The 18,524-nt window shown below is 40.5% G+C and overlaps 1 protein-coding gene across 2 annotated transcripts in view; it reads left to right on the forward strand.

The window, feature by feature from the left end:
* LIN52 (lin-52 DREAM MuvB core complex component) overlaps window positions 1–18,136 on the forward strand; it is a 38,359-nt gene extending 20,223 nt beyond the window's left edge. For both annotated transcript variants that reach the window (XM_035108696.3, XM_088672136.1), the window contains exon 6: window positions 15,671–18,136. In XM_035108696.3, coding sequence (XP_034964587.1) covers window positions 15,671–15,726 — 56 coding nt within the window. In that variant the 3' untranslated portion in view covers window positions 15,727–18,136. The remainder of the gene's footprint in view (window positions 1–15,670) is intronic.
* Window positions 18,137–18,524: the final 388 nt, after the last annotated feature.

Consider the following 18,524-nt stretch of genomic DNA (forward strand, 5'->3'; position numbering starts at 1 on the left):
TTTGTTTGTCTATAGTGCTCTCCTTGTTTCTGTACTATTTTTTGTTTGTTTGTTTGTTTCCTTAAATTGGTAAAACTGTAACTTCTTCAGACTATGATCTGCTGTATTTCCTAGAATGAGATCTAAAATGTATTATTAGACAAGAGATGTTCTACGTTGCCTGAAATATAAAGACTACCAAGAAGATGCAGTTAAGGCAACATGCAGATTCAAGGATAGATGAAACACCCAAGGAAGATACTTTTATGTCTACACAAGCTCCATAAGGACCTTGAATCCAAGTTTTTGTTTTTTCTAGGCTTGCCAGAGATTGAATCTGACTATTAAGTGGGTGGTACTGATACCAGTTGTTCCTGGTTTCTGGATTGCTCTGTAGGACAAAAATAATGAACTTACTAGTGAAGAGATTTGCACCACAACAGTTAAATCAGAACTCTGTGCCTCAGGAAGCAGACAAAACTTTCCCTCTGTTAAAAAGCTCTCTACTCTTCATTGCAGTAGACTTGTTGCCAGAACTGTGGGAAGTCACCATATTCTAGCACCTTTTAGACAGGATAGTATTAAGTTCAAGGCAGCTCTTTAATCTTCTCCGAAAGATTACAGCAAAGTGGTCTGAGTTTAACACTCCATACGTTGCATAAGTCTTGGTTTGTTTGAACTTGTAAAATAACTTTACACTTGTGCTAGGTAGATGGAAAGCACTCTGAATGCATGAATATAAACAGCAATCCAACATATATATGAAGGCTGTCTGTGTCCCCTGGTAAAAGGCAGGGGAACGGTAGTGAACCAACTACAGTGGTACCTCGGTTTAAGTACACAATTGGTTCCAGCAGTCTGTACTTAACCTGAAGCGTACTTAACCTGAAGCTAACTTTCCCATTGAAGCAAAATAAAAAAAAATCCTTCAGTAGCACCTTAAAGACCAACTAAGTTTATATTTTGGTATGAGCTTTCGTGTGCATGCACACTTCTTCAGATAGTAATGGAAATGGATTAATCCGTTCCAGACGGCCCACAAAGTACTTAAACTGAAGCGTACTTAACCTGAAGTGAACATTCTCATAGAAAGTAATGGAAAGTGGATTAATCCGTTCCAGACGGGTCCACGGAGTACTTAAACTGAAAGTACTCAAACCAAAGCGTACTTAAACCGAGGTATGACTGTACTTCTATAGAGATCCACTCTTTTCCATGGTAGAGGATGGGATTTGCGCTAAAGGCTCTTTACATTACTTGGATTTTTATCTCTTTTTATCTCCATACAAGTCAGCATGCCAAGAAAGTTGTTCAGCACTCAAGCCTACAACAGATTCTAGAACCGGCGACATATTTCACCATGCAACTTATTGTATTTTTCCTTTATTCCATTGTAGCTCTTTAAAATTTTCGTTTTTTGATTGCATCATGAAGAGCTAAAGTGAATTGTTTTGAGCAAGCGCTGCTGTGGTTTCCTACAGAATGAAGCTCAGTCTTGTAAAGATTCAAGGCAAACTTGCTTTTTCCAGAGTTGGAAAAGCAGAAGCTCACTTGTGCCACTTTGGGGAGCAACATGCTGGATTCTGAGTACCAAAGGATAGAGAGAGAACTACTTAACCAAAGCAGTGTAATGGGAGACTTTCATTTACTAAGATATATAGAAGAGGTTGTATACCACAGTAGTTGCTAAGAAACAGACCCCTATACCAAGAAATTGCCATTCCAAATTTGTCCTCACCCAAAATGCATTAGGCAGCCTTTTGCAAGTTACTGCCTCTCACCCTTAGCAAATAATGGGATAATAATATTGACATAGCTGTTAGGGCTGTTGGATATTATGTGAAGTGCCCTGTGGACACTCAAGTGCAATATAAATTCATACTGGTATTGAGATGTGCAGAGTTTTCTGGAACACATGCTAATGGCTTCACTGAGACAATAAAAAGATTCTGCCAAGGATGCTAAGGATTTAAGTATTTCATCTGTGCTTGGATTTCAGTGCTCACACAAATCCTCCCCTCAAGCATTTAAGTAGAATTAATTTACATAAAGTTGTTTCCTACATATGATCATGATGGTAAAGAGGGTTAAAGAATCTTCTCCAGTGCTATCCAATTGCTGTCCTTCTGTTTCAAGAATGTAAATGTTGACTAAGTGTGCTTCATTTTTTAATTTTGGGAGGAGGACAGATGCTCTCTGATGGGTTGGTTGAAGATTTTTTTATGTTTAGAATTTCTGCCATTTTATATACTATTTATCAGAATTTTGTACTATTTTCCAAGTAGTACAGTGGTACCTCTGGTTACAAACTTAATTTGTTCTGGAGATCCGTTCTTAAGCTGAAACCGTTCTTATCCTGAGGTGCACTTTCGCTAATGGGGCCTCCTGCTACACGCGTCCCTCTGGCACGCGATTTCCGTTCGCATCCTGGGGCAAAGTTCGCAACCAGGAGCAACTGCTTCCGGGTTAGCGGAGCTTGTAACCTGAAGTGTTCATAACCAGAAGCATTCGTAACCAGAGGTACCACTGTACTACAGTCTCCACAGCTTAACTTTTACTTGAAAGTTTGCCTTGTGATATCCTTTTCTAGCAAATCTCTGCTTCGATGCAGATTGTTCAGAAACAATTATCTCCTCCTGTTGCATTCCTGCAGCCCTGCATTGCATCGCAGGGGGTGGACTAGATGGCCCTTGGTAGCCCTTCCAACTCTACAGTTCTATGATTCTGAGACTTCCCCAAAGAGCCTTTCAATAGTTGGAGATGTTTGCTTATTATTTCAATGAAATGCCTGCTTAATCAACCTGAATTACTCCCATTAATCAGTAGGTTGATCCCACTGAATAGCTAGTGCTCCGAGGGAGAAGGCTATTCTGCCCACACTGTTTATGAGAGCTATAATCTAGCTGTTAGAGTAGCTGTGTTAGTAGCATTTAATTCAGCGAATGTGTGCTTTTTTTTTAATAATTACATAGGGATTTGGCTTTTACAGTTATTGCAGTTCTCAGGGATGGTTGATTAACAGGAGTAATCATCTAATCTTTGGCATTTATGCCGGTGTATGTTGTGTAGCAAAGTGAGATGGTTTCTCAAAGTGTAGTGAAATGTATACATATCAGATGTTGCTTCAAAATTATGTTTGCACCTTTCTGCTTAAAGCCAACCATATCTCTTCACATTTTGTAGTCCAAGTCCACCTCTCCTCTTTATTGGTTGCAAATCATGTGTGAAAACAGATACTGAAGCTATTTGGTAAGAATGGAAGAAAATACCGCTCTCTCTCTCTCTCTCTCTCTCTCTCTCTCTCTCTCTCTCTCTCATCTCAAGGATTTTGACACTGGTATACTTCCTAGTGATAGAGCATAACTTTTCCTAAGAAAAAGTAGAAGATAGCCATGTTGGGCTATAAGAAAACTTGCCCTTCTAATTCACCATCCCTTCACTGTGGTAATTTCTCATTTGGGCATAACATATTTGCAGAATCAACTACATGTACTCTACATGTGTTTGGATGATAAGGAAGCTCGGTTATGAGTTATAACTTGGTGTTAGTCTTGATCTTTAAGAGCATTGGTTTTTCAGTGTGCTTCACTCATGTTCAACTGAAGCCAAAGGCTTTAGAAGTAGAAGGGCAGAGAAAAAAGTGAAGATTAGAATGGTCTAGATTGAGGAAGATACAGCTTGGATAAAAGACAAATAATAGAAATTAAAGATGGAGCTCCAAGTAGAAGATGTTGCAGTAACCTAATCTGGGAGGTTATCAGAGTATGAATAACCACATGCAGCCTCTGCCCAGGAGGAGCCACAGGTGGTGAATGTTGCTACTGACATCACTTACAGGTGAAACTCAGAAAATTAGAATATCATCTTCTTGGATTGGGCTGTGCTTTCTTCAGCTCTACCACTGGAGATCTACAGGTGAAACTCAGAAAATTAGAATATCGTCAAAAAGTGCATTTATTTCAGTAATGCAACTTACTATTTTTTCTTTTCCTTTTAATTTTTACAAATGCTTTCTTTTGGAAATTCCACAGTAATAAAATAAATAGTTACAATAATACAAAAATAAACATCACTATTACATTTCATTAATTACATTCCATTTATAATTGACCCGCCTAACGACAAATAATGACAATTACAACAAATAAAGGCTTGACATATCTTGCTTTGCATGTCATGCATCTATCTCATATATTGGTTTCACCTTTTAAGTTGCATTATTGCAATGAATGCACTTTTTGACGATATTCTAATTTTTGACGACTTTTTGTTATGAGAAGTTGTTGCTAGGGCAAGGAGGGAACGCCCTGTTATGCAAACAAGAAGTCCTTGCACAGGACTTCCACTGGTGGAGTTCATTAGGTGAATCCCATCCCAGATTTAATTGAACTTTGACTTGGTTGAACATACAGCTTTCAACCAGCTCTTTTTAGAACCCTCTATCTGCCTTACGATAGAACTTCTTTGTAGGGAATCCTCAACTTTCACCACACTCGCAGAAAGAAGCCCTTTGAAACTCTTCTCTATTCTTAATGGTTGGGAGAATGGGTATACAATCCTGGCATCCATTGAAATGTGGGCATGCTTGATGAGGTATGTTCAGTGTAGGCTAAGCCCATACAAATTGCTTGTCCTGCTCAGTTCCTATCAATCTTGTGTGTATTGCGAATTTTAAGGGGATATTTACTGAGACCTTTTGCAGGCACTGCAGGAGGTACTGGTGCACATTGGTGACCCCTATGTATGTGCTTTATGCATCCAGTTTTGCTGATCATTTTTGCAGTGCAGTTAGCCACTATAACACTCCTGTTGTAGTGTATGTGTGTGTGTGTGTGTGTACATTTGTTTATAGAGATTGGCTTTAGTGTGTATCTTTTGATGGGATTTTGTCTACATGATTTTACTTTGCAGTATAGGATGTAAATTCAGCTCAGGCTTTGAGCACTATTATTAAACCTTTTCAAGGAGGTCCCTCGTGGCAGCTTCATAGAGCAGGTGGCCTGTGCTGCATATGGGGAGTCAAGAGCCTGTGTCTTATCAGAACATATAATCTAAAAATCGCTCAGCCTGTTTTCCTCTCCTGGGGAGAGAACGACCACACTGGACTCTTATGCTAAAAACTAATTATTAACCTACAGTAAACGTCATTCAGCACAAATCCCAGCTGAAAGTGCCTGGGTGACGGATGTTTCTGGGTAGCAGGCCAAGCTGTCATTTGGCTTTTTAATAGATAGTCTGTTCATTGTCCCACAGAATTTGAAGCTTATCTTTTTGGATTTAACAGAATAAGTCGGGCCTTCTTTTTTATTTTTCTAATAGCTGTTTAGAGGAGTGTGAAATTTTTTTTTATTAAAAAAAAGTAGGTCTCAATGGAGCTAGTGGGACACCGGCTGCTTTACTCAGTTATAGCATGAGAGGACCAGTGATACCAGACAGAGAATTAGGCTTCATGAGAATTTCCATTTTCACTTTTACACAGAAGCTAATTTCTCACGATTCCTAAGTTCTATTTAAAAACCTGTAGGCGATGTCTATGAAAGGCTGTATTGATGAGGATGCAATTTGTGTCCTACCTGATTACCTGTTTTTCCCTCATGATCTCCAGTAATTTTGACCAATATCTTTCCTCTTGCTGCCACATTTTCCATGCAAATAAAATAAAAGTTTGCCTCTTGCCTTGCTGAGGGTAATGCTGGTAGAGCGTATCCTTGTGATGGCATCTGGGTATCAGGTAAACCTGCCTTCCTACACTTCCTGCAACCTCCTTCCTTTTTGTATCCTTCCCTGCCCAGGTCTGGCAGCTGCCACCACACTAGGCACACTGAGAAGGAAAAAAGGAAAGTGACGACTAGGCATATCACTTCTCCCCATGTGGATTGGCTTCCCAGTCTGTTTACAAACTGCACAAACTACTTTCATCCCTTTGGCAAGGTCTGTCATTTATGTGGCTTGTAAACACTCCTCCAGGAGGCCAAATCACATTTGCTGAATTAATTAGATATCTGGGACTGTGTGTATGCAACTGCAGAGGCAGCGACAACCACCCGAGGAATTATGTGTGTAAAGGGGGTCTTAGAATGTGCTACAGATGGAACTCAGCATTGCACTCACTAGTGTTTCTCCACCCAAGCAAACACAATGTGCTCTGATGACCGCCAGTCTCTGGAGTTTCTCTGTCTGAGTGAGTGAATGCACCCGGAGCATTCAGCTGGGAAACTTTGTGAAGCTTCAGGACAGTGTGCGCTCATTTCTCTCTTTCTTTCTCCCTTCCTTTCCTAGCAGGGATGTGAGAGTGATCATCCCAGCAGCAGGAAAAGAGCCTGATTGGGTACCCAGTGACAGCTCTTTACCCCTCCAAGCTGGTAGTGCATTTGAGCTTCAATGTTTGATCCACAACCGCACCTACCAACCATTCTGATTGTTCATCAGCTGCTGTATTCATTACAGTACAAAGAATTTCACAATCGGAATGCCAGTGTAGAAATTCATGGATGATGATTTTTAGAAACAACAATGCATAGAATCATAGAGTTGGAAAGGAGCCTTTGCCAGTCATCTAGTCTGCCTGGTCATTGCAGCATCTGCAATACAGGATATGCAGCTACAACATACCTGACAGCCGCTGCTTAAATACCTCCAGTGAAGGAGAGTCCGCCCTCTGAAGCAGCCTGTGCCACTGCTGAACACCTCTTACCATTAGGGAGTTTCTCCTAATGTTCAGTTGAAATCTGCTTCCTTGCAGTTACTACCCATTGGTTCCAGTGGAAGTAAGGCGGAAGTCTGTTCCACCTTCTGCATGACACCCCTTCAGATATGAGGGCCACAACCATGCAGTCCCCTCTGCTTAATCTTCACTTCTCCAAGCTAAACATATCCGTCTCCTTCCACCATTAATCATAGGCCTTGGCTTCCAGACCACTCACCATCCTGCTTAACTTTCACATGCCACGTGTAAGAAAAAGGCTTCCTGTCTTCTTCCACACATTGCAATTTGACAGGGAGCAGAGGCAGCATGCTCATCCCAACTGCCCCCCCCCCAATCAGGTGTTGATGCCAGATTTGTAACACTTGCGGAAGGTTAATGTTGTCCCCTCCCTACTATCCCGGCATACTTCAACCAGCAGTGGGAGCTCTCTCACCTTTTTCTCTTTCTCCAACCAGTCATGGTGAGAGGTGGAGACTATGATTATCTACTTTGTCCTCTTTAATAGTTTAATAAGGGGTTGATAACTGTGGTTAGCATTCCTGCAGGGTAAGGATGCCACCAAGCAAAATGTCTATGGTTGGACTCAACTAATCCAGCAGAGTCAAGAAAACTGGACCCAAGCAGGGGTTTTTGTATTAGTAAATGTGTTGAGTGTAGGATTAGTAATTCAGTTTATGGTTAACATTATATGGAAAGAATGGATATTGGTAATATGATATATTTGTGTGACAGAATTCTCCTTACTTTATAGTGATAACTGTTCAGTCTTTTGCTATATCTGGGAGCTCTCTTTTTGTAGCTTTGAGTAATATTTTATAGTTTATTAGCCTCATGATTTAAACTACTTGTCTTTGATATTGGCTGGTTTTGCATGTGATGCTTGTATGTGTGCTCACACATACAGTTGGCCTTATGCCAGAATAAATATTTTAAGCAGCTTGGTTCCTACTTTTTCTCCTTTTCCTGAAACCGCAGGGCAGACATAACCAGCAGTGGGAGAACTGAACTGTATAAACTACAATTAGAATTGCAGAGCACAGGTGGTTGAAGCTTCTATACAATTGTCAAGCTATTTTGTTTTCTCAAATGAGAGGGTTTTTAAGGAAAAAGCGGGCCGAAAATGTTGCTTTCTCATTCAAATTCTTCCAGGCAATGTATTCTATTGATGCCATTTGAAGCTACAGCAATAAACCATTTAAAGCTATCCTACAGTGTTGCTGAGAAATGAATATATAACCTGATTCAGTTAGCAGTTCATTTATTGATTTAGATTAGTGTATTGGGAATAACTGTGCCCTTCAAAAGAAGCTTTCCTTTGATCACAGCTGGATTTGGCACTTGGAGCCTCAGAACAAGGCCACCAGTAATATGCAAGTTTAAAATAAAAAGGTGGTTTTAGCGTCACAGTTAAGTAATGTTTCTGCAGTGGATGTCTAAGACTTGGCTAGGGAGACAGGCATCCCATTGCTATGCTATTCAAATACAAAGAACTATTGCAATGAAAGACTGGAGTAGCCACCTCATAGCATGTAATATATCTAAAGGTTTGGTGATCACTCCATTTTGCAATTTAATAGATAAGAAACCCCCTCCCCCTCGTGCCCTGTATATTTACATGCTCTACTATGTCAGATCTGCATTCTTGGGATGCAAGGTTCCATTAAAAAATAAATAATAATCACAGCCCCCGCTCTCCCCCTTCGCCACACTCATTTTCTATAATATGGTAATGATATCACCGTAGCAGTAATTACGGGTCATCTTCATTTCTTTCATCTCTGCTGGTTCTGATGGCTTCATTCCTTTGACGGAGAAGATTTGGCTCTGGGTACTGTGATTATTTTGTTAAGCATTATTCGAATAGACAGGAGTGAGAGAAATTAATCAATCCAAATGCAATTAGCATCATGTTTAACCCAGTGATGGACGTCTCAAGGTGAAACAGCCAAGGGAGTTTCAGTCATTATTATTCAATCCAGTGGCTCTTATCTAAATTATAATCAAGAGCGGTTTTATTGGCTTCAAGGCGAGGAGATGTAACTCTTTCCCTACACTTAGTGTCATGGAGATCATGGGTCAAGGAGGTCAAGCTGGCTGCTGTCAGTTTCTTGGAAGTGGGAGGTGCTCCCAATACATTTATCTTCATATTTAGGTTGGTTGAAACAAAATAGCCCTTAGTGAATTTGATACTGGTAGTTTTATGTTCTTGGCTTTTACCTTGATTGTGTTTATTAGGAGTAACAGCACAGCCTTTTCCTATGCAGTCTACTGAAGCCCATAGTGGTCCAGTCTGCTTTGTACTGTACGCCTCAAGAGTACCATAAGAGTTTTTATTCCTTTCTTGTAAAGGGGCCAGAAAAAGAAAATCCCTGAAGGAGAACCTATTATCTAGGCACAAGGGCCAACATTGATGCCGAAATCCAGCATCGCCTGAGCTCTGCGAGTGTGGCTTTCTCCCGATTGAAGTGCAGAGTGTTTGAGGACCGGGACATTCGCAGGGAATCCAAAGTGCTTGTTTACAAAGCTATTGTACTACCAACCTTACTATATGCTTGTGAAACATGGAGCACTTATAAACGCCATCTCCAACACCTCAAAAGATTCCATCAACGGTGTCTCTGAAAATTTTTACACTTCTCTTCGGAAGACAGGCGAACTAATATCAGTGTACTGGAAGAAGCAAAGATCACCCGTGTTGAAGCAATGATTCTTCAACATCAACTTCGTTGGACTGGTCATGTTGTGCGGATGCCTGATGATCGTCTTCCAAAGCAACTACTCTATTCTGAACTTAAAAATGGAAAGTGTAATGCTGGTGGTCAACAAAAGAGGTTTAAAGACTGTCTCAAGGCAAATCTTTAAAAATGTAGTATAAACACTGACAACTGGAAAACACTGGAGAACAGTTGGAGAACAGCCTTTACCAAAGGTGTCATGGGCTTTGAAGAAACTCGATCTCAGGACGCAAGGGAGAAACGTACTAAGAGGAAGGCATGCTTGGCAAATCCACACCGTGATCAACTCCCACCTGGAAACCAGTGTCCCCACTATGGAAGGACGTGTGGATCCAGAATTGGCCTCCACAGTCACTTACGGACCCATTGTTAAAACCGTGTTTATGGAAGACAATCTTACTTGGCTACGAGTGATTGCCAAAGAAGAAGAGGAATCCATCCATGCAGTGGGGGAAGAGAAGGCAAAATCACATTATGCAAGTAGAATGTCCACTTGCGCATGGACAGTTTGGGATGCAGTCCATTGTTAAGTCACAGCATTTCACAATCAAGATTTGAAATGCGTAGAGCAACTATTACCAGCATAATCAGCTTCTCTTCATCACTTAGAAGTCCAGTGCTGTAAATAGCATGTTCCAGATATGACTTATAATTCATCTTATTTTTATTTATTTATTTATTAGATTTATATACCTCCCTTCATAGAAAGATCTCAGGGCAGTTCGCAAGATAAAAACATGAGAAAAAGCACAAATAAATAGTTAAAACAGAAACAACCAGGCCTTTTTTCCCAGCCAAAACTCTCTGGAACTCTGTTCCAGAACCTCTCATGAAAACAAGGGTGAGTTCCGGAACCTCTTTTTCTAGAAAAATAGCACTGGCAATAACAAAACAATATATTTGATACGTGAATACTGTATTCTGGAACTAGAAAGTAAAATTATAGTTCTGCAATGATGAAGTGAAGCCAGTATATGTAAACAACATTCCATCCATGAATGGAAGGTTGTATAGAACCGCAAAACAGCGCACACAATTATATTTTAATTTCCATGTCTGTATTCAGTTTCTTTGGCATAAGTTGCATGTTTCAACTACTATTCGCTTTGCCTTTAACAAACTTAGAGGGCAAGGCTCTTATGAACACAGAACTTTAGACTCTTCACTTAAGGTCCCTTAACATGCAATTTCTATGCTAATGGTCTGTGATTTTACATATGAGTGTGCTTGCAAAGTCGTGTTTCTTATAACATGGTGAACATAGCACATCAATGAAAAGCAGTTGAGAAGTTGTAAGTATTTTATAGAGCTGCCCTTAGTTACAGCTGTGAACTGTGTATAAGAGTGCATAAAATGGCATTGGTGGTGTTGATTGTTGCTAATTGCATCAAGGAGGCTACCTTATACAGTACCAAGTTAGTCCATTGGTCTGTCTTGCTCGTTGCTGTCTACTCTTAACCGGCAGCAGCTCTCCTGGGGTTTCAGGATACCAGGGATTGTACCCAGAACCTTCCTTCTGCAAAACAGCTATGCTGCCACTGAGCTATGGTCCTTCCCTTAAATGAAATGCCAGTTGTTCTATCTGAACGCGTTGGGCATCTGTATGCAAAAACAAGCCATCTCCCCTTTCCCATTAAGGATCCTTCAGGGTGATAGCTGCTTACATAAATGTAAGTCCCTGGTTTCATTGGTTTTATCATAGTAAATCCTCCATTATTTCCTGACTATTCAGAGCTTATGACACAGTGCGGTACAGAGATACTATATGCATGAGAATGCCCTTTATGAGATGTTGGGGACCAATGAGCCCCAATCTCCAGCAGAGGGTTCTTTTCTAATTAAATTGCCATTGGAAGGAACATCCTAGCCGCAGTTTCCACTTTGGACCGAAGGCCAAACATTATGAGTCTTTGTCATTTGATTAAAAATGTTACTTAACCTTTAAATTGCTACAGATGTAAAGATAGCCCTGAGTTTCTAATGTAATCTCCTCAAAGTTAAAATCGGGAAAATCTTTGTGTAATGAAACCCATATGTCATAGTGAAAGGATGCAAAGCGCTGGCAGAGTGGGCTGCTCTCGCAGGAGATTCTGCACCCAATCTTGTTAACCAGGGCTGCTTTTGGTAATCCCTCATCTCCTCACTTGCAAGAAATCAATCTGTACTACTGAATCGCTTCAACCAACAGCCACAAAATTTACTGCGGGAGGCAGTTTGGGGACAGTTGTAGTGCGAAGGGAGACCAAGGCAACAAGGCTAAATACAGGATTGAGGGATTGAAGTTCCAAAGAGGAGATTATATTAAACTGTGCTCCACCCTCCTTAGCAACTGGGAAATTAAGCTTCCGTTTTTGGATTCGGCCTCTTCTGTCCGCTACCTGGTTTGAGATCCATCTATTCTAAGGCAGAAAATTTAATTCCTGGTTCAAGAGCTTCTGTTATTTATAGCAACCCAATGGCTGTTTCCTAGGTAGTCCCAGGAAAGGGCGGATTTGTTGAAATACTCAGCTTTATTGTAACCTAGGCCGATTACATCCTAAATTGTTGTTTTCTGTGGTCTTTAGTGCCCCCACTTCCCCATCTAACTGAGGAGATTAATTTGTAATCGAGCTATTGCAGTTGTATCCATTGTTGGTTTTCTATTGTAGTGATAGAGAGAGTAAATTTTGCTTGGACAGGGCAATTCATGCTTCTGTTTCATGCTGTGATTTTTTGCTGGGATGATAAAAAATTGTATGATGCCTCACCTCCAGTAGGCAAGTCCCTTGGATTAAGTATATTTTAAAAAAATATTCCAATGTAATCTAGTACAATTTTGTTTATCTGTTTTATTTGAAAATATACGTACCTCTATTTACTACGTAACTGGCTTCCCTTGTTCCCATGGGTAGTCAGTAGCGACAGCTATTACTGTAAGTTTCCCTGACAATGATTGCATTTAGGATGTTGGCTGCACTTTCTTCTCTTCCTTGTTTCTTAACCAAAATAAGCATGTCTAGAATTAGATTTAATTGAGGTAGGGGAAAATGTTGAACTGGACCAACGCTAAACAAAAAGAACCATTTAGCATAAGAGACATTTTTTTGTTTCCTTCCCAAAGTGGGGTAAACCTCAGGGAGGGGGGCAACCCAGAGGGAAGAGTGCCCAAAATATTGGGAAAGAGCACTATCTTGTCTGAATTTGCCTATTACCAGCAATATACCGCAAGGGAAGGAGTGCATGTCCGGGTAGATCAGCTGCTAGCTAGACAATCGGCACACCCAAAGAAAGTAGCAAAATGCAGAAACTTCTCTGCACAATTTGGGTGGCCCTTGCTTAATTGATGGCTATAAGGACCTTACCTTAGTTTTGTATTATAGCTTTTAAAATTTAAAGCCTAGTTGCCTCCTAAGTGTGTATTGAGAAGAGGAATACAGAATAGCAGAAGGCTGTCTCCTGCTCCTAATGGGATTTCGTAGCAGCATGTGCGAGTTTGTTTCAGAAGTCAGAAATGAACAGATGTTGGTATAAATTACCTCTGTGTCTGATGTCTTGCAAATTAAAAGCGCGGTTGGCATCACTAAACAATTTCACCAGGTGGGGGGGGGGAGGGCGAGCCGGGTGGTGATTATTGTAGCAGGTCGGTAAGAATCTTTAAGCTGCGGCAGAGCAGGATAGCAAGGATAAAGGAATGAAGAATAAAATGAGAGGTCTGTGAATTAATCAGAAATGTTAACATCTCCGATGACAAGCGAACAGGAGGGCACGTGCTCAGGAGCAGCCCCCAACTCACAGTAATTTCACTTGGAGCGCAGAACTAGTCAGTGCTCACAGCCTGATTTATAGGGTGCAGCCCTCTTCAGGGGCGCCTAGTTGTCACACATTCGTATATCTCCTATATGGGACTGGGGCTGTGGAAAACTTCCACTCCATCAGTTGATAATGCTGCAGTTTGGCATTACTTGAGCAAGAGCAGGGCATGAGATTTAATTCAAAGCCAACTTACTTGAACCTCAAACTTCCAGTGATGATGTTTTTAAGTTATTAGGGTTTATCCTCTTTTAAAGTCTCTGAATTTCACATATATGGTGCAATCGTGGCAAAATTTGAAATAGGAAATGATAGTCTTCAGGTTACACAGCAAGGTTCAATTTAGTTGACAGTTTTTCTGCAACTAAAAGTCAGTTGAATGAATATGGTTTCATGTTTTCTATTTCTGGGTGCATTGTGGTTATGTGACTGCTTCAGGGTCCCCTCAACACCACCAACATCACTTTGGTACATTTAATAAATATTTGGATGGTGCAGTAAAGTTGGGTTTCTGATGTGGTGAATCAATATTCACTCGACCTGCACCTTATTTAATTACAGTCCTGTGAATTAGACCTGACTTAAGTGTATTATTATATACATGTTCTAGATCAGTAGTGGAGAACCTTTGTCCTACACCTGATGTCAGTTGTAGGTAAAGATGCTTCTAAGCGAAAGGGAATTTACAAGCCCCATTGGTCAGTTGAGGCCCTTTTAAAGCCATCTAAGTAAGTTAAAGCCATCTAAGTAAAGGGACCCCTGACCATTAGGTCCAGTCGTGACCAACTCTGGGGTTGCGGCGTTCATCTTGTGTTATTGACCAAGGGAGCCGGCGTACAGCTTCCAGGTCATGTGTCCAGTATGACAAAGCCGTTTCTGGCGAACCAGAGCAGCGCACGGAAATGCCGTTTACCTTCCCGCTGTAGCGGTACCTATTTATCTACTTGCACTTTGACGTGCTTTCGAAATTCTAGATTGGCAGGAAAGTTAGCGAGTAGCTTAGTTTAACTTTCAAGTGTTTGAAGAAGTGCTTCCTTCTGTTTGTACAAAATTGTACACAATATCAAAGTGTGGTTGCAGCTTAGATTTGTATAATGACACTACAGTATAAGCAGTTTTATTTTCAGCCTTATGACATGGAGTTTTCACAGCTGCCATAGATTGAACTAGTGTTTTCACTAAGCTGTCCACCACAACCCCAAGATGCCACATTGAATTTGTGCAGTAATACAGGAAACTCCCCACTTGTGTGCGATCTACTTGCGCATGACCCCAGCGGCAGGAACCCGGAAGAGGCAGGTGGATACCGAGAAGACCCTCAGAGCCTGAAGAAGACATCCTTTTTGTGCGCTGGGGAGGGTCTCCTTGCAAGCCATGAGGATTCCCCAGGGTGCTCCCCACTTAAACGCATTTCACTTATGTGCGCAGAGGCCCAGAATGTAACCCTGCGAAAGTGGGGAGTTGCCTGTACTGCTCTTGCAGCCAAAATCTTCCCTCCGCTCTTAAGATTGGGCGGCCTGGCCTTCATAATAAAGGATCCCACATGGAATTTTGAGGCCTAGGAGTCTTTGCAATATATTAGCCCTCTGTCTGCATATAACCTATTCACCACAACGAATGAGTATTTTACTTCTTACTTAAGAATGGGGAGACAGCATGCAAGGCAAAATTTTGGTCTTTAGGACACCTGCAGCTAAAACCTTGGAACTCCAAGTCAGAAATGTTTCTGTAGGAAAGTAGCTGTGTAAAAGCTCTGTGGTGCTTTTCACAGAGATTGATGACACACAGGGAAGCATATATAAATATATACTTTGCCTTGCTGCATTAAGCACTCAGGGAATGACAATACAGCGTGAGAGGGTAGAGCACAGCTCTGTAAACTCTACTTTCACACACCATCCATAGATGAAGTACTTTGAGGGAATATAAACCCCATTTACGTTATAGCATCCAGGGACTATCACTACCAAGGGAGAGTGGAAGTGCTGTCTCATTTATGTTTAAGATCATAAGCAGCCAGGGACAAGTAATCTTGAAATGGAGGGAGGCAGAGGTCCATAATCTCTGAAGGGTTATAGCATCCAGGAAGAGATGCCCTGAGGAGGAGCAATAGCGCTCTAGATTATACTATTCATAGATGGATATAGCAGGAAAACTGAAAGGGGGAACCTGAAGCTAGCCGGAGAGGAAATAAAGGAAGTGGGTGTCGTAAGAAATGAGACAGCTTGTGAGTATTACAGCTGAGCTTTGACGTTTTCAGTGCTTGGCCTGCAATTCCAGACTGCTAGGAACGCAGAACCGCAGCACAGATTTATTTCTTCACTTTATATCTTTTTTGCTACCTCTTGGCACCAGAAAGCCATTTTAAATGAATTTCGCAAGTGGGGTTAAATATTGTAAATTATCCAGCTCTACTTGTTTTATGTTAAGCTTTTTCTTTCTTTCTTTCTTGTGATTTCAGCAAGAGAAATGACTCGAGGGAAATTTCTGAACATCCTGGAAAAACCCAAAAAGTAGCTGAATATGGAGTTTGGAAAGAAATACACCTGACTGCTGGAAGACGACCAGAATTTCCCCGAATGCAGAAATGGAAAGGCCAGTACTCTGCCTGATGCTTACAGAAATGCTCCCTTGCCTCACCTCTTTTCTGAAGAGACACATCCAGGTTATTTTGGCAAGGACAGACAACAGTTCCCCAGCAGAACAATTTGACCCGCCTGTCTCTTAACTACCCCTACACATTTTGCTAGAATAATTTTGTAACATAATTTTATGCCCGTCGAGTCAAAATGGATACATTCATTCATCCGCAATTGGCAACAGCATTTTTTTAAAATAAAAGCAGAGTTGCTTTTTATTACCTGGTTCTATGACACAGGCCTGTACATCACATGGCATATACAAGTATATGTGCATGCACATGCATGTCCCTCTTTTCCTTTTGGGACAAGTACTCAACATATTGGAAGAAGCCACCGCAAGTGTGGTCCTGAATGAAAACTAATTTTTATTTTTAGTTTATTTACATTTTGGCTAATCTCAAGACTACAAAACATGTTTGATTTCCAAGTTAGCTGTATGTATTGGCCACAAATATTGCAGATAAGATGATGCGGTTTCCCTTCCCAAGGCTCACATAGCCTCAGGTGCTGAGTGGGATTGGGAGCCACATGCCAACACATAATATTAATTAATTAATTAATTAATTAATTAATGGATGTTTGTTTGTTTGAATATATATTTGTCTCTTAAGGTGGGAAATGTGAAGGGGGCCTTTCTAAATGATGAAAGAAAATATCCTCCAATTGTTAATACCCAGAAGATGGTTCTTCAAAATTGGTTTCTCTTACAAAGAAACATATTGGAGAGATGTCATTATTGTATCACTTGAATCACCTCCCCGCCCCCCAGAAGCAATAAATTGCTTGTCCACAAGATGCATGGTTAGGATATTGCATTATGAAGTTGCTAGTTAAACATTTGAGGATAATCCAGCCATAAGCAAGCAGTTTTAAGTCCCATGGATCTCAGATTGAACACATGCTCGCACCATAGCTGCCAAGTTATCCCTTTTTTTAAGGGAAATTCCCTTATGCTGAATAGGCTTCCTCGCGAGAAAAGGGAAAACTTGGCAGCTATGGCTCGCACCTCTCTCATTCTGAAATCAGTGGGATTCTAGAGAGCTTAACTTTGGGTATGACCTGAATATTCTACTGAAAACTCTATATAGATTTTACTTTTCTCCAGAGCAGAGCAAAAGCATTTACATTGTGGGCACTGGATATACATTGAAAGATTTCAGCACAGAGACCTTAGAGTGTCCTTTTCAATTTGCAGGTGATATATATATATGCAACTTCACACGATCCTGCAAGCAATTCTGTGTTAAGGCACTTTGTAGAGTACACAAGTGAGAGATCTCTGTTGCAGGGCACCTGCCAGTTTCAGCTGTAAATCCTTGGGTATCTGTCTATCTAATAACAATAGGGACTTTTCAAAGCATAAGAAGTTTAGCAAAGTCTTCACTTGTTTAAGTAATGGTCACATATGGTCACAATATGCACGATCGGGGCTCAGATATGAGGTTGCATTGCTGTGGGAGCAAAACTGCATATGATGGTGAACAATGAGATTGAAAGCAAGAGAAACTGTGGTGTTGTCCAGAGAAATGTTGATGAAATGTTTTTCATGTTGACCTAATGTTTATATTTGTTCAGGAATATTGAAATTCTTGCATCTATTTTATATGTTTGTGGCTTTTTATATGTATATAGTAAACATCACAAAATTGTTTTTTGTGTACATGTTGAAGTTACGTTGGGACAGAGTTCTGAACTCTCCCATTGGAAGCAATGGGATGTGAAAGTGTTTAGCTCCAGTTTCATCATGCCATGCTCTGTATATTTGTTTTTATTGTGAAGGTTCTTGAAACACATTTTTGAGGCTGTGAAACTGAAAAGTTTAGGCAACACCTAGGGTAAGTTCACATTACCAGTCTAGTCATGAATCATAATTTTTAGAATTAGTTGTTAAAAAGCTTTTCTTTTTTATTTTGAAAACTTTAATCCTTCATAGATAGGGCAGTAATCTATATATGCCCTAGTGTTGGGATATTTATATATTTATATTTTTCAGTCTTGGATATGATGGGAATGTATTTTTATAAATAGTAGTAATACTTGATCGGGTTGTCCTGAACAAATAACTTGTATGTTATAGCTCCGTGTTCTTAAAATAAATAAAGATTAAACAATGCATTTTCAAAAGCATGTAAAAAAGGAATTTTGTTTCACCAGTGATTTTTAGCCAAATATCAGTTTGATTCTATGTATGCCCCAGCTGGGAATTACTTATATATTTCATTAATGAATTGCTTCCCATAGCGTAACCTGAGCCAATTTAACAATAAAAATGTATCTTAAAAACAGTTTGAGGTCTAATTATAATTACAGACTGGGATTGAAATCTCAACCTCAAATGCTTGTTGAGAGAAGAAAGGTCTTCAACAGATGCTAAAAAGAAAATAGAGACGGTTTCTATATGCAACATTGGAAATTCGCCAGGTGCCAGGCACATTTTGCACCTGGCTATCAGGCACTTGCAACCAAATGAAGATGCCCCGTCGCCAGAATGGCACCTGACGTCTCCACCATCTGGAGGTGCATGCCTGGGGAGCCTTGGATCTTGGCTGTTTTCACACACTAGCAACACTTTCTGTAGAATTCTATCTGCTATATTTTATCTGCACAAAACGAATTAATTTCAGGAACCTAAACGTCGTATTGAAAAATACAACTTTTGAGCCGTCTGGCCCA

Source organism: Zootoca vivipara, chromosome 1 (assembly GCF_965207765.1).
Source record: "Zootoca vivipara chromosome 1, rZooViv2.hap1.1, whole genome shotgun sequence".
NCBI lineage: Eukaryota > Metazoa > Chordata > Lepidosauria > Squamata > Lacertidae > Zootoca > Zootoca vivipara.